A 16,799-nucleotide genomic window follows, 5' to 3' on the forward strand; every position below is an offset into this window, starting at 1 on the left:
AGCAAAGATAAATGGAATATTAAAAATTTAAATCCTGAAATGGATCTCCTTAAAAAACAAACCTCAAGCCAATCAAAACAAAGTCAAAAGAATTGCAGTAAACTGCCATTAATTACATTTAAAAGGTCCTGAGGTTCATCAGAACTATTCTGAAAGGCTTTGTACATTGGATCACGTCTGACCTCAAAAAGCTTGTTACATTATTAAAGATGGAATAGCCATTCCCTTTGGTGAATGACAGGTCTGAAATGCAGCCCTGAACCATCCGGTGCCTAACCACATAAGCAATCCAGTGCACTGCAGTGTGTACTTCCAAGTGGAGCAAGTTCGCTTTTTCTGAACATTGAAACGTTTGGCATGCTTACATGCAATTAAATATCGCAAAATTAAATATCTTGTATTAATACAATAAACCAATGCTAATTTAAGTTAAATAAATAAATAAAGCCAGGAAAAGCCATGCGGGATGAGGAAGAATAGTATGGCAGGGAGCACTGCATTTGCCTCTGGGCTCCTGCGCGGTTAGGAATAAAAGTCAATTGGCACTTAGGCTTGAGTCCAGGGTTGGCAATAGCCACTGCTTAGGCTAGGTGGGTGAAAAATGGTGATTAGCCTGAGTGGTTGAACAGAGATTAAACATTGAGTTTCAGTCCTCCTGATCAGCAAGTGGGTGTATCAAAGAGTAAAAATGTGCATTGGGCATTTCAGGGAAGCAAAACAGGGACAACATGTATTTAAACACAAAAAACTCACTTTTAAAGTCTCATTGGTAATAAAATAATCAATTGACATGTAAACCTTTCAGAAACTGAAGGTGCAGGTTTGCACTGCAGGAAACAACCAAACTGGTGTGAGAAGCAATGTGTGTTTTAAATATTTATTTTTAATTTATATATATATATATATATATATATATATATATATATATATATATATACACATATATACATATATGAAGTAAAACAGTAAAAATGTAGACACTTTAGGATTAAACCTAAAAAATAAACAGCACTTGCTGATAGGTGTGTTGTAAAGCAAGCCTGAACAGAAATGCAGCTAGTTAACAGTGCCCCCTACTGGATACCTACAAAGATAACTTTAAATGTTTAAAAAGAACAAGAATCAATAAACCTGGATATTACAGAAAGTGTCAAGAATTATGGGCACAACGGGCAGCAAATAAACAAGTTACTGCAATGTACTTCATGAGATAGCCTCTGCCTTCTATATTTGTCAGCAAATTGAGTGTCAATATTTTGTTAATGTTTGTCACAATGCACATTCACAGTACATGGTGATTCAGCCACCGCTCCGAGTCAGCGGGGGGTTGCAGCGGTGAACCGGGATAAAAATAATAATTGGGCATTCCAAACTGGGGAGAGAACCGGCGTAAAAACCATTGGTGACGACTAATTAAAAAAAATTTAAAAAGTGGCAGAGGAAATGTAAGAACATTGTTAACGTTACTTAATTGAGAATCATAGAATATAGCTGTACCAATTTTAAAACAGTAAATCAAAGTGTTAAGTTACTGTACCCCAGAACTATAACCGTCTTAGGTAAGAGGTTATGGTCACCAACACATTTACAATTAAAACATGACATAGAGAATCACAGAATACAAGTTTGTACGAGTAAGCCAATATGGTAAAATGTTAGTTACACCAAAAAGTCACATGACCACAATATGTTGGCCATCTTGGATCACAGATCAGATTTAAACACATCATCAGGGCCGGAGGTGGAATTACAACTATGGTGATGCTTAATAAAACAAACAAATCAGACAGCCTAAAAGCCAGCACTGTACCGAGGAGACCTAATGAACACCACTCGTGATTTGATGAATGGCGAGTGGTGCACTGTACCTGACCTTGACGGCTCTCCAGTGACTTACTGCCTTAGATTTGAGGGAAAAAAAATATATTTTATATATATATATATATATATATATATATATATATATATATATATATATATATAGATAGATATAGATAGATATATATAGATAGATATATAGATAGATAGATATAGATATATATAGAGAGAGAGAGAGAGAGAGAGAGAGAGAGCGAGCGAGAGAGAGAAAGAGAGAGAGAGCCCACATGCTTCAATAACAGCACCCAGCAGCAGTGCAACAGTTCATCCTTCATTAGAACAAGCTACTCTTTATTAATGGGTTTGATTAGCTTTCCTTATAATTATTTTTCATTAAATTAGATTGAGTTTTAAAATGACAAGAGTTATCGACCCAGATAAAAAAAAAAAATTAAAAAAATTAAAAATGACTCACACAATCAAATTATTTTAGATAAAGGACACAGAGCAAGTTTCTGCATTAACTAAAGGGTGACGTATAGCGATGGCAGGGACAGCAATAGAACCCTACTGCTAAAGTGAAACCTTTTAAATTCCTAACCTGAAAAATCACAGTAAAATACGACACATTTTGTCAGAAGGCATATAGGTATTTTATTTAATTTTCATTGTAAATGTATAGCTACAACACCTGACTGACCTGGTATCCTCATGCATTTTCTGGTAACTTTTAATCTCAACTAACAATTCATATTGCATCTCCCCAATAATCTAACTTTGTCTTCATTTAGGGTTGTTTCGGGCCCATCAACCACGAGTGATAAAAATGCCAAGCATTATAATTCAGGTACTGCTAAACATGGCTCCCATGCCACACTATGTATGTCCATGCTAAATGGGATTAAAACATGTTGGGCTCCATACAAACCCAAATTCTGGTACTTGAATACCAAACAGTAAGGATTCAAGATTATACATGTATTTGGGAGAGGTGAAATATGGGGAGTTATGGTTGGGGGATAAAATAAGAGTTAGTTCTCCGATGCCCCACCACTCTCAAAGTTCACGAGCCGCCACTGTCAGGGTACTACATAAACATTAATGTGATTTCTACAGCAAGTAGTCATACTTTAATTTAATACAAATTAAAGCTAGTAGGCCGTGTATTGCAGTGTTCTGTGGCAGACTGCAAGCACCAGCCAAAAAAGGATGCTGCGCCAGATTTCCTACATTAGCTCATGCTAATCTCCTAAAGAAGCAGTATGTCAGTTTGTGCTAATCTGTATTAATAAAATGAATAAGAAATATCCAAAATCATTTGTGTATGTAATTTGTAGACCAAAGTGACTTTCCGTTTCAACACGTTACTCTTTTCCATTTGAAGTAGCTTCCATGTTTTTCCATTTCATAAACCTGTAACTTGATATTTATGTACTGGACTTTTATTTTCAAGCTATGTTGTTCCAGTAAATGCCAATACATTATTTATTTTTTTATTTGTATTTATTTTAATCAAGCCTCAGTTAACAGAATTTAAAAAATATTACTAATGAAAGAAAAAAATATTACAACTTACTGTAGAAATCACATTAATGTTTACAGAAAATGCAACAGAAACAAACTTCTGAAAACTGTAAAATCAACAGTGCTCAATCTCAGTTCTCGCAAGCGCATTTTTAAAAATGTATTACTTATTTAGTTATTAAACGGCGACATGGGAAAGTATGTAAACTCAGAATCTTGGAAGACTCAAAATAAATGTAAGGACTGGTTGGTTCCATGAATATTTTTTGAAACTTAAAATGTGTCTTGTTTTTTTTTTGTATAAATATACAAAGGAAAAAATTGAATACATTAAAAAACAGAAAACAAAATAAAGTTTATGGCTTACCTTCTGTCTCACCTGGTATTATGATATCAATATAATGTGACACTGTTTATTTTTTGTGCCTTAAATAGAATTTATCTGTTTCATTCGTGTCTGGTTCGGTCTTTCTTTCATCACTTTTTTTTTTTCTGTGTAATAAATTATTGCAAAACCAAACAGTTTGCTTAAATATGTGGATTTAACTTACTTTAAAATTTACTGTGTGCGAAGACAAGTTTGTAGTTTTAAAATTCTAATATAAATTAATTATTTTGTAATTACTTTTCAGACACATAAGCAAATTGTATTTGCTCTTTAAAACTCAACTCCTAAAATCATAAGAAAACTAACAGTCATACACTTATTTTGCATTTTGGGTTCCTATTAAGGAACATATTTAGGCCCAGGATATGCAGTTTTAGACCCCTGCAAAACCCTGAAATTCATTTTTGGTGGGGGGCGTTGCTACCTGCACCCGTGTTAAGGGAGGATCCCCTTGCCTTCTACTTAGGATTTCTAGCCTCCTACTTTAAATGAAAATGAAAGGACTGTGTGTGTGTGCATGTGTGTGTGTGTGTGTGTGTGTTTGTGTTTTATACAATGAAACATTTCACTGTGTTTTATATGCTTTAATAATGTAAGGATTTACTGACTTCATGAGGAAGTAATTTGTGATGGTCCATTCTGAAGAGCCAAAGTCTCTTAACTCCTGGTTTCTAATTATTTGCACAAGCCTTGTACATGACCCTTTAGAAACCAGTTAAATTCTGCTTTTAGATAGTGGGAGTGTAGCATGTTTTATTAATTAAAAGCAAATCCCAAACACTTCTAGAACAAATTTATTTATTCAAAGGTCCCTGTTTTAGTCTCTTTTTTTAAGGCTCAGATACAATTACTTCAAATAAAGATTTTTAAGACCTGCTCCTAAGGGAAGCAATAGAGCTTGCAAGGAAATAACCTGTCACTTAAAACAAAGTATAACTGCCTTTCAAATGCTATATATGCATGATCCCATCTCCCGATACGGCCCATCGGAGACAGCTGTTGATTTCATGCTTTGCGACTGTCTTTTTCTTAATTAGTCTACACTGGGAGCTTCAGAGAAAGAAGTAGAGCCAGGTGCAAGCTGGTAAGAACAGCACATTTTCATCGAAATGACAGTAATTCATTGCCATTCCCATGCAGGCAGAACAGAGTCTTCTAGCACTAGCAAACAGCACACTGTATATTAATAGTCACAGACATGCAGCTCTAAATAACCTTCCAATATTACATATTGTAAATATACTGTATAGTGGCAAATGTTTGGGAATAGCAAGAAAACTGATTCAATAATGCCACTGTATATATTATGATTCCTCATCTATGACAGGTTACACAAAAGTCTAACACACTTGAATATTGTCTGTATATCAACATATCCCTTGCCTAAAGACTATAACGTTCAACAAATAACAGTAATAGACAGAAAGTAATGAAAGCCCTAGAAAACATGAACCATAAGACATTCCAAAAGGTTTGAAGAAGTTCAAGATACAGTCTTGTTTCTGGCCAATGTTCACACCAATGAAGTTGAATATGTGAATCTACCTTGTAAAAAGCTGAGAACACCTGCGCCTATTCTGTCAGCTGTGCCCATGAACATAAATCCAAGAACGTTAAAACAGTGAGTTTTCACAACAAATGAACCAATCCAGGAAATTGCACAGAACTGCCTGTTGTCCTACTTTGATTATTCTTATAGTTCACAAAATAGCTCTTAAAGCCATAAAGGGGTTTGAATGTGATAGGCACACATATTTTCTAAATTAATGCTCGGGATAATTTCATTTTTTTTATGAGAAAAAGAACAGAGACACACTAACAGTACATTTCTGAAGATTTCATTCATTGCACAATGACCTTCAGACTGTGATGTATTTGACTATTTGTCATTTTTTATGTGAAAAATTACAACATTAAGTGTATCGATTAATTTTAGAATATAAATTATAGGAAGACGTCTGTGGATTAATTTAGTGGAATGCTACACAGGAGAGCTATAAAACATGCTGAATTAGTTCTTAGGAGGATGGCAGGAGGTGGACTAACATTAGCATAGACGAACAACAGCCCTACATATCTTGGCAACAGTCTACTGTCTAATCAGAACCGAGAAATAAGGGTCAACTATATATTATACTGACAATGATAATTGCCAAAGGTTAAAGGTTTAGTGGGCTTTTCATAGAACATGTACAAGCTGCAGATTTTTTTTTTTTTTGTGCATCACACTTTTTTCTCATTCGCATGGTAAAACATAACCTTAGCCTTGAAAATACAATCTACCACAATGACTCATTAAATACAATAATTAATATATACTCTAGCTGTCTTAGGTGAAAGACAAAGTGATCAGGATCAGATTGACTCCAGCAGTGCAAAAGAGTGCACAAAGGACAATAAATACTTCAGCTCTGTATAGAAACTGCTCATGGTTAAGATGCTGGACTGGTATGCCCCAGGTAACAAGGTTGACAGCATGTTTTAGAAAGCACTAACAAGACTAGAAATAGGCCCACCTATTTGTTTATAAATACAAGTGCTAAAATGTCTTGGTATTTAATGAGCAAATAATACACATCATGTAACCATTAGCAAATGCTCTTACAGTAATATATTTCTGCCTGTGCATAACATCTTAACATTGCTGCATTATGCATCTTTTGTATCACAATAGCATACTACATGACAGATTTACTCTATATAAAACGGTATGCAACCTGTAAATTCTCCCAATATTTGTAAAAGCGCATGTGTCCTACATTCAATGCAGTATGTTTAATTTTTCAAAAGATGTACATTTAAATGGATTTATAAATAGAATCCACATAATTAGATCATAGTGGGTTGAGCTTATCAAATTTAATGATCTAAAAAAATATATTTAAATAAAATAAAGGCTTAAATTATTTGCTTAATACAGTATATTTAATAGCCATAACGTAAATAAATGAAGGCATATAGTTTAGTCAATTTTAAACGAACAACAAGGTTTGAAATTCTTACCCCTTTATCCTCTATACAGCAGTTAAATCTGAAAGGGTACAGTGAATAAATAGTTCTGTGATCCAAGAATAACTGATTGATATGGAACCCTGTCTAATAATACTTCACATTTAGTACGATATCCTATACCGCTCTATTTAATTTGCCCTGACAAAATTATTTAATGATAATGGGCCATCTACAGTCCTTGATGACTTGTGCATGCAAGGCTTCCATTCTCAACTAGCTGACATTTCAAACATTTACTACTAAATTTAAAAAGACAAACAGCTTATGACCAGAAAAACAAGGCTACAGGTATTTATTTCACATGTTATGCATACACTGTGTTTGTGTGTGTGTGTATATATACAGTACTGTGCAAAAGTTTTAGGCAGGTGTGAAAAAATGCTGTAAAGTAAGAATGCTTTCAAAAATAGACATGTTAATAGTTTATATTTATCAATTTAAAAAATGCAAAGTGAGTGAACAGAAGAAAAATCTCAACAAATCAATATTTGGTGTGACCACCCTTTGCCTTCAAAACAGCATCAATTCTTCTAGATACACTTGCACAGTTTTTGAAGGAACTCAGCAGGTAGGTTGGCCCAAACATCTTGGAGAACTAACCACAGTTCTTCTGTGGATTTAGGCAGCCTCAGCTGCTTCTCTCTCTTCATGTAATCCCAGACAGACTCAATGATGTTGAGATCAGGGCTCTGTGGGGGCCATACCATCACTTCCAGGACTCCTTGTTCTTCTTTACGCTGAAGATAGTTCTTAATGACTTTCGCTGTATGTTTGGGGTCGTTGTCATGCTGCAGAATAAATTTGGGGCCAATCAGATGCCTCCCTGATGGTATTGCATGATGGATAAATATCTGCCTGTACTTCTCAGCATTGAGGAGACCATCAATTCTGACCAAATCCCCAACACCATTTGCAGAAATGCTTCACTGTTGCCTGCAAACACTCATTTGTGTACTGCTCTCCAGCTCTTCGGGTACAAACTGCCTTCTGCTACAGCCAAATATTTCAATTTTTGACTCATCAGTCCAGAGCACCTGCTGCCATTTCCTGCACCTCAGTTTGAGAGTTTTCGTACATAGTTGAGTCACTTGGCCTTGTTTCCACGTCGGAGGTATGGCTTTTTGGCTGCAAGTCTTCCATGAAGGCCACTTCTGACCAGACTTCTCCGGACAGTAGATGGGTGTACCAGGATCGCACTGTTTTCTGCCAATTCTGAGCTGATGGCATTGCTGGACATCTTCCGATTGCGAAGGGAAGTAAGCATGATGTGTCTTTCATCTGCTGCAGTAAGTTTCCTTGGCTGACCACTGTGTCTACGGTCCTCAACGTTGCACATTTCTTTGTGCTTCTTCAAAAGAGCTTGGGCAGCACATCTGGAAACCCCTGTCTGCCTTGAAATTTCTGCCTGGGAGACACCTTGCTGATGCAGTACAACTACCTTGTGTCTTGTTGCTGTGCTCAGTCTTGCCATGGTGTATGACTTTTGACAGTAAACTGTCTTCAGCAACCTCACCTTGTTAGCTGAGTTTGGCTGTTCCTCACCCAGTTTTATTCCTCCTACAAAGCTGTTTCTGTTCAGTTAATGATTGTGTTTCAACGTACATATTGAATTGATGATCATTAGCACCTGTTTGGTATAATTGTTTAATCATACACCTGACTATATGCCTACAAAATCCATGACTTTGTGCAAGTGTACCTAGAAGAATTTATGCTGTTTTGAAGGCAAAGGGTGGTCATACCAAATATGGATTTGATTTAGATTTTTCTTCTGTTCACTCACTTTGCATTTAGTTAATTGATAAATATAATCTATTAACATGTCTATTTTTGAAAGCATTCTTACTTTACAGCATTTTTTCACACCTGCCTAAAACTTTTGCACAGTACTGTATGTGTATGTATGTATGTGTGTATATATATAAAGTGTGTATAATAATAATAATAATAATAATAATAATAATAATAATAATATAGCACCTTTTATAGTGAACCACCATCACAAAGCATTTTACAAGATACGAGACTAGTATGTATGAACTATGCATCAGCTACAGAGTCACAACAACGTCTCACCCCAAAGACGGAGCACAAGGAGGTTAAGTGACTTGCTTAGGGTCACACAATGAGCCAGTGGCTGAGATGGGATTTGAACCGGGTACCTGCTGGTTACAAGCCTATTTCTTTAACCACTGGAGATGTCACAGCGTTGCTTTAAATTATCTTTTTAGGTTAAAAAGTGACCACTTGTTACATAAAAGTAAAGCCCCAGTGAGTAATAAATATCCAATGCCTTACCTCTGTGCAAAGCAAATTAAGAGCAGTGAAATCCCACTTCTTTGCATATCTGACATTGTATCTCAATATTGCATCCTAAAAAGGAACAAGAATAATAAGTCAAATGGAAGAATGCATTTCTTTATTCTGTAGAGATATCTGTTCAATAGGACACAACAACGTATGAATGTAAATCATTTACAACATAACATTTAAGTAAAACATGAAAAAGAGGAAGCAGGATACGTGCAAAGAAAGTGATTGTGTTTACTATAAATTCTCTCAGAAATGTGTAGTATGCTTTTGATAAAACAAATCTGGTTTCTTGTGTACTGATGCTTAATATTATAATTTATTGAAGACCCACCTCATTTTATTCAAGATCAATACATTATGAGATTTTCACTAGTAAAGGACACTTCAGAGAAATTGTGTCACCTGCTGGCTTTTTCTCTGCACAACATTAATAGACAGACCTTCAAACTGCATCTCGTACAGAGGCTCAACCCAAATAAACGGGTCCAGGTCAATGTTGGGTTGCATCTCAACTCATCTATATTATTTTTATATATTGCATTACCAAAATTACTAATTTAGAAAATGCATAAATATAAGGAAAGGTTTACAAGAACACAAACCAGTAAATGGTCTGATCGCAAAACCATCCCCCAGCAAAGCAATTCTAATCAGTTGCTTGATGGTCTACTAATTACAGCAGAAGCCTAGTTCATATCAATTTTACCGTCACATCCAGGGAACTGTTGAACCTGCTTTGCAGAGAGTTTTGAATCAGCTCCCATCGACTTTGCACCACAGCACTTCCTTCCTGCAGAAACAAGAATTTCTACTGATCAGTGCTGTCCAAGGCTTCTTTTCAATAAAAAAATAATAAAAACACATTGCTGCACTTAGCCTACTTCATTTTCCACTGGGAAAAGATTCCTATCTGAACAAGGCATCTTCACATAGGCATCATCCCAGATGTCCTTGTACTTGGTGGGATAAGGAACAGGGACCTCTCCTTCTCGGAGTAGGTCAGTCTGTAAAATAATACAAGAAAAAAAATTAAGTTGAATTGGAAAAACAACATTATCTGACATGTGGTTAAATATATTGCTTGAAATTAAAAGTTTCAAGTGGTTTATTTCACTTTACCACTGTAACAGTTGTAAAGTTATAGTGCACTGTATTTTATAGGCTTTATTGAATAAGGTTCTGCATATAAACCTGAGTTTATTGGTAAACCACCTTTTTAAACAGAGGTTTAAATGGTTATTTTGTTCAGATTTACAGCATTGAACCTTAGCAGTAAAATCAATCTTACCCTTATCATCACTAAATGACACGGTGTTGCTTTCAAGTGTGGTAGTGCGCTGCCACACATTGGCATCCTCCTCAGTTCATCAATGGGCGTCCCCAGCCACTTTGCCTCGGGAGGAGTTGGCCCTCTGTTAGGTGGTGTCCTGCTACGTTTTCTGTCTTTAAATTCACATTGAGCCTTCTCACTGTTGGAAAAGATAACAAATGTACATTTCATAAATAACTGATGTGGAAAGAGACATATTAGCTTAAATGGTAACATTCGGGTGGAATCATATATCAATTTCAGAGCAACTCATCTGTGACAGAAGACGACAACAATGCTGAGAATAATACAATTAACAACAGAAATTTTTTTTGCATTCACCTGACAAGTCATTTGTGAACTACTTATTTAAAGTAGAATTAAGGAAAGTAAAACGTACAATATGCTGCACGTACTGTAAAAGGGGTGTGTAATCTCTTAATTACAAAAGGACTGCCATTTCACAGACAGGCCTGGTTTTTTTTAGAACCCGGTAAATCTCAACTGGCACTTGTATGTCACTTCATCTATCTCTTTTGGAAAAGTGGCAAAATTAGGCCCTAGTGTTTTTTTGTCACACCAGCTGCGCCTCAAACAAAACACATCTTTCATGTGCACTTCACTAGGGATACAACCTAAACTCAATGCTGTTAGGATTCTACATTTCTAAATGAACTGTGACACCAGTATATCCAAAAAGCCTGGGATACCCATTGCCAGCAAGTTCACAAATAATACTGCACAGTTGATTGTATTCAGAACTACATGAACTAAATGGTCTACTAAAACAATTAATACTAATATGTTTGTTACATATTTATTAAACTAATTAAATACAGTACCAAGTGAGATTTAAGGAAAATCCACTTACAAGGGTCTCCGTTGCGGCTGAACATAACCTTTAGAATGTGACGGACAGGACTTCTGATTCTGATATTTTGCTTTCAGTGTGGTGAATACGGCTACAGCTGTGGCAAAGTTCCTTTTTATATGTCAATCATACAGTGTCAACAACTAAAAAAAAAACACTCAAGAACAATTGTTTGTTGCTGGATCTCAAACTTCATCAGAATGGTCTGATCTAATTACAAACCGATAAGTAAGGCATTCAACAGGACAACAAGGTGATGCTATTATGCTAATGAGGTAAAGAAAGGCCTTGGTGTACACCTTTAACTTGCTGTTTTGCATTTGTGTATGGGCTATACTTTGGTCCACAGAGACCCCTGCTGGAGGAAATGTGGTTGCTGATACTTCTAATTGCTCACTATGTACAACCGCAGAGCCCACAAATGAATTCTTCTGAGCTTTAGACCCCTGTCTGATAGATAAATGTAAAATTGACTCTGCTGTACTGTCTTGAAAGCACAATTCGTTTTTAAAATGTGGTACTGTAGCAAATGTGCAGCATGTCAACCGGAACACCAGGGCTCACACTGGTAAATTAACCAAATGTAATGTAAAAAAGAACTCTTTCATGTAATCCATGTGTTTAGTAAAACATGAACAGGTAGTTCAGCTAATTACCTATTCAGGTACCAACTGACCCACCTTACAAGATTAGTTTGCTTCTATAATGTTAATAATGTTGTCTGTTTGTAATGCACTAGTTTAAGCTGGCTTTGCAATTTTCTGTTCTTCTGTCTGCCATAAAACACCGTCTGGGAAATATTTATATAATAAGGACCCTGTTTAAAAACAAACTCTATACTGTTGCCTTCCGGTCTAGCCAGTTATTTTAAATATGCAGCCAAACTACAATCATTCTTTTCCCATCATTTATACCAAGAGACACATTTAATAAAACTAGACCATTGTTGTACATAGTTTCTGCAACACGCTATTCACACCCTCAAACAAACAAAAAATGAGAAAAAACTATGAATCATTATTAAAAAAAAACATTGATTACAGACCATCGTGATAAATACAATCCCAATAACAAAACAAGTATTCCAGCTGCACATTGTTTTCATGTGGAACCTTTTCATATTTAGCAACATCTTTCTGCACTTTGGAATTCATTCTGAACTGCAAACACATGTCCTTCTTCCTGGGTTGCTCCAAATACGCTTACTCATTGAAATGCAAGACATAAACAGTTCATAGCACACACCCCTTCATAGTGCTCTTACATTCATTCCGAGTTAAAATCACTTTTAGTTTGGCTTTCAATTTCATCAAAAACATGACAAACAGGCAAAACGAAACCCTGGGAGAGACTAAACCAATCAGGATCATGAACAGTCGTGAAGTTAAAGTGCGTAGGCCAAGTATTTTCTGTTTACTGGCACGACACACCCACCAGAGGACTATATTTCAGAAACGTTTGCCGATTTCTCACCTACAGAGAGCCTTCTTGAAGACAGCAACAATCTACTTCAAATAATGCACGTCATACAAACAACAGAACAAAAAAATGGAAATTATTACAGTTTCCACATATATTATTACAGTATTCAGTAAAGAAACCAAACTAATATGAATGGATAGTACATATAACCTAATAAAAGCACTGGCAGTCAAAAATTCAGAAACTAGTCATGAACGCATTAGTAAATGCATAGTATTTTGGTTTAATGGATTTGTCTTTAAAATCTTTAGCATCTTATTCAGGATATTTATTATTATTTTTTGGAGTCCCCCCATGCAAGTTATTACAGCCTAAACTTGGTACAAATAGCAAAAATAGGGTACTCCTAGTATTTTGTTCTGAAAAGCCCTTCTCAATATGAGTAGAATGAGGTGCTACACATGATGGTAGCATCTAAATTGCACTAAGGGTGATTTGTCTGGTCAAGGTCCCTTTCTCACTTTATATTGACCTCTGCAAGTCACAGGTCAAAGGGGATTTTTTTTTTTTTTTTTTTTTATTTATTTTTTTTTTAAATAATGGCTATCATTTCTGAACTCAGAGCGTCTGAAAACCTCCATATTAATTTTTCTAGGAAAATCTGAGGCGGAGGGGCAACGAAATGTCCCTTTTCTGGTTTAGTTGGCATGGAATGACTCGTTTCTAAGTCCATCAAAGCCGAAGCCCAGCTACAGTATGTCAGATAATTGAAAGACAGAACTGAACTAGCCACACTAGAATCACAAATACATTTCTTGTAATGGAATCTACTGCATGAAAAAACAAAACCTACCAGGTCGGTGGTGTTTCTGCTTGCTTTTGTTGGAAAAAATCAGTAATTTTTGATTCCCTTTTTCCAGAAGACTTTGCAGCACATGAGGATGAGGGACCAGGTTGACTTCCTGTCTTCTCAGGCTTATTAGAGTTCACTGCTGCTGTCTTTCCATCCTCTCTGCTTTCCCCTTTCCCCTCAGCCAATATGGAATTTTTGGTCACAGTGGGTTCTTCAACAGCGTCCTCTTTGGTGGTGAGCACAAGCTTGGGGTCAGAGTTCTGCTTGCTGGAGATCTCATCTCCAACAGCTGGGGATTCTTCAGAAGCTCTATAATGGCTGCCTTGTTTTTCAGCCTGACTCAGGTTATCTTCACACAGCACAGGGTTGCCAGGAGGGCTCTCAGGAGTCATCATTTCCACATCTTCTTCATCTATTTGGAGACTCTTACTAACTGCTTGACCTCCCTGATCTGAAGTAGAATCTATATTCAGGTTACTCCCTGCCATCTTTATTGGACACACTTTTCTAGGCTTTTCTAGCCATGTGTCAATGGTGCATGGGATCTTAGGTCTTTTTTCACAAGTAAAATTTCTCTGATTGTCAGCTTTTGTTCTCTGGACAGAACTATCTAATCCATGTGCCGTTGTACCAGACACCTCCAATGTGGTGCTTGTTGAAACGTCCATTGCCTCTAACTCTACTGATTTGTCTACGCCTTCAAGATCTTCATTTTTAGACATGCCCAAATTATTTTCTCTGACTGGATCTCTCTGCTGAATCTTTTCCTTCCCAAAAGCAGTATCCAACATAAGATCTTTTCTAGACTCACCCATTTCTAGTTCTTTGTTAGAGCTCATATTTCTAGAGAGAAAGAAAACAAAGAATGGAATCCAAACTGTCAGGTGATATTGAATACTCTATGTAACACAATTTTTGTTCCTGGGTAGTAAGTGTTATTTCCTAATTGCTTATGTCTCAAAAGTATAGAAAATGGCTATTATTCCCCACAAACTTTGCTTTTGTGACCAGGACAGTGATATTTCAAAATATCACTATTTCCAATGGGAAAACAGGCAAATGTGTGTCTTTTCATTCACATAAAGTCAGAAAATAACAACATATGAATCCAAATTAACATGTATTTATACTAAAGTAACACTTACTACCCAGGAACAAAAAATAAATAAATTGTTACACGGTGATATCAATCAAAACATGTAAACTTGTTTAGTTATTATTGATATTATACTCGATTGGAATATTCATCCTTTTGGGGACAGCAAATATGAATTGTTCCTCAGATATACATTTACAAAACAATATTAACCAACATTGCTTCTCAATTAAAAAAAATAAATAAAAGCAGGTAACATTTCAGTCAAAAACTGTGATAGTCAATGTGAAATCAAGTTCGAAACAAAATTCCATTAATTTTTGTTATATAAAAATGCAGCCTCATGCTGTCTAAATGAACAGAAATCAAACTGGAATGTATCTACAATTGAAGTATCATTCTTACAAATGGGTAAAACCACACAAGCAAAAACATAAAGCCAAACAGAGATTGACAGATTACGTTGCAGTGTCCATTTTCAGTTCTTTCCTTCTGCCACAACAAGCATCAGCAGTTTTGAGTTTGTTATCTGCAAAACAATGGGGGAGAAAAATGAACAGAAGCATTGTAAAAACATATGTTCAAATATATATATATATATATATATATATATATATATATATATATATATATATATATATATATATACACACACACATACACACACACACACACAACCTGCAGAAAATGTCTACAAGGTCATTCCAAGTGGACCAAATTGTTCCACATGAAGAAAAGGGTTCCAGTGTGGTACTGTATGTGTGCAGTTCTGGTTTCTTATCCCTATACAAACATTATTATAGACCTGTCACAACACTGATCTAATGGGCTTTGTATTTTGCATGATAAAGCGAAGGTGAATTTTATTAGATATGACCTATTCCTGTAATCTTAACGCTACCAGAAAACAGATACCCATGACATTTTTTTGGACAGTGAAAGGCAATGCAATTCTGTACAAATAGCATTTGTGAAAGGTACATTATACATTATCTATACTGACTTGCACAATATATGTTTAAATTATTATTCAACAAATACACAGGTTGGGGACACAGAGCACGCGTGATGTGTCATAAATCGATGAAAACATTTACTGATGGTGTGGACAAATGATCAGCATTCCCATCCCCCCCCCCCCCCCCCCCAGGTAAAGCTTCAAACAAAGAGCTGAGGTGGTACAGCAGGCAGATTTACTGGTCTCTCACGTCTGTGACTTATGGAGGTCTGGATTTAAATCCATCTCAGATGACAAGTAAAATACGTGTGTCCCTAGTTGGCATAACCAACACACAATTCAGCAGTTTTCAACTTCTGCTTGACTATATGTAATTGAGGTGCACTCAGAGATACAATGACAAGCTGTTTCCAGTGCCTAATCCCTTGTCTTTTAGGATCCCTAAACTATCCATTTATAATTGAATGAAAATATACATATATATAAACAAAAAGTTTAAATAGCAGCATATGTTTAGTTTCTGAACATGGAAAGCATGTTGCAAATAAGTATTAATAAGCAAAAACTGGTATCAGAAGACAAACAGACCTTTGCTTGAATTAGGAATGCAAGATACTATGCTGTCCAAGCTAATCTCTTGCTGTGCCACCCTTGTGTTTGACAGCAGCTTGGATCCCTTTGTTGTGCTTGTAGTAAAGGTGTTGCTGGTGTTAGTTTCCAACCTCGGTCTCTTTCTTAGTTGTTCACAATCAGACACTGCAGTCATGCTTAAACAATAAGAACGCATAGCATTATTTATTACACACGGGTGTATTTATAAATCATAACGTTTTCAGTAACAAGTCACATATTTGAAAAGCTGTAATAAATGTACCGGTATAGATACCCTAATTACCGTGGTTATGTTATATTCGTGTCAAAATACATACATAAACAAGTAATAAATCATCACTGGCAGTAGTAGCTTGCACTCACAACAGAAATTTCGTTAGAAGAGTAAAGTCCTTTTGATAGTACGTCTTGTGAGATTTAAAACAAAGCTAACAGCTTCCTTTCTCCATTTCTGTACACAGCTGACTAGTATTTTTCTAGCCATACTCAAAACTGTAGATGTGACTGTCGTGATTTCTACCGTTTTGTTTTCCCAAATTAAATACCAGAGATGGTACAACTTAAATTGAGTGTCAATTTGAAAACACACTTAAAAATATTAAGCAGCATCTAGAAAACACCCG

At 35.9% G+C, this 16,799-nt stretch overlaps 1 protein-coding gene across 3 annotated transcripts in view; it reads right to left on the reverse strand.

The window, feature by feature from the left end:
- The window catches only part of parga (poly (ADP-ribose) glycohydrolase a), a 65,656-nt gene that overhangs the window by 48,704 nt on the left and 153 nt on the right, over positions 1 to 16,799 (reverse strand). Inside the window, exons 1-8 of one of the 3 annotated variants that reach the window (XM_041261114.1) lie at positions 16,540 to 16,733; positions 16,153 to 16,331; positions 15,069 to 15,135; positions 13,511 to 14,353; positions 10,344 to 10,524; positions 9,937 to 10,059; positions 9,762 to 9,845; positions 9,041 to 9,115 (exon numbers count right to left, since the gene is read on the reverse strand). In XM_041261114.1, the coding sequence (XP_041117048.1) occupies positions 9,041 to 9,115; positions 9,762 to 9,845; positions 9,937 to 10,059; positions 10,344 to 10,524; positions 13,511 to 14,353; positions 15,069 to 15,135; positions 16,153 to 16,330 (1,551 nt within the window). In that variant the 5' untranslated portion in view covers position 16,331; positions 16,540 to 16,733. Of the gene's footprint in view, positions 1 to 9,040; positions 9,116 to 9,761; positions 9,846 to 9,936; positions 10,060 to 10,343; positions 10,525 to 13,510; positions 14,354 to 15,068; positions 15,136 to 16,152; positions 16,332 to 16,539; positions 16,734 to 16,799 lie in introns of those variants that run through there. The other 2 variants (XM_041261112.1, XM_041261115.1) reach the window with 2 other exon arrangements.

The sequence above is a fragment of the Polyodon spathula genome, chromosome 10, assembly GCF_017654505.1.
Source record: "Polyodon spathula isolate WHYD16114869_AA chromosome 10, ASM1765450v1, whole genome shotgun sequence".
Classification (NCBI taxonomy): Eukaryota; Metazoa; Chordata; class Actinopteri; order Acipenseriformes; family Polyodontidae; genus Polyodon; species Polyodon spathula.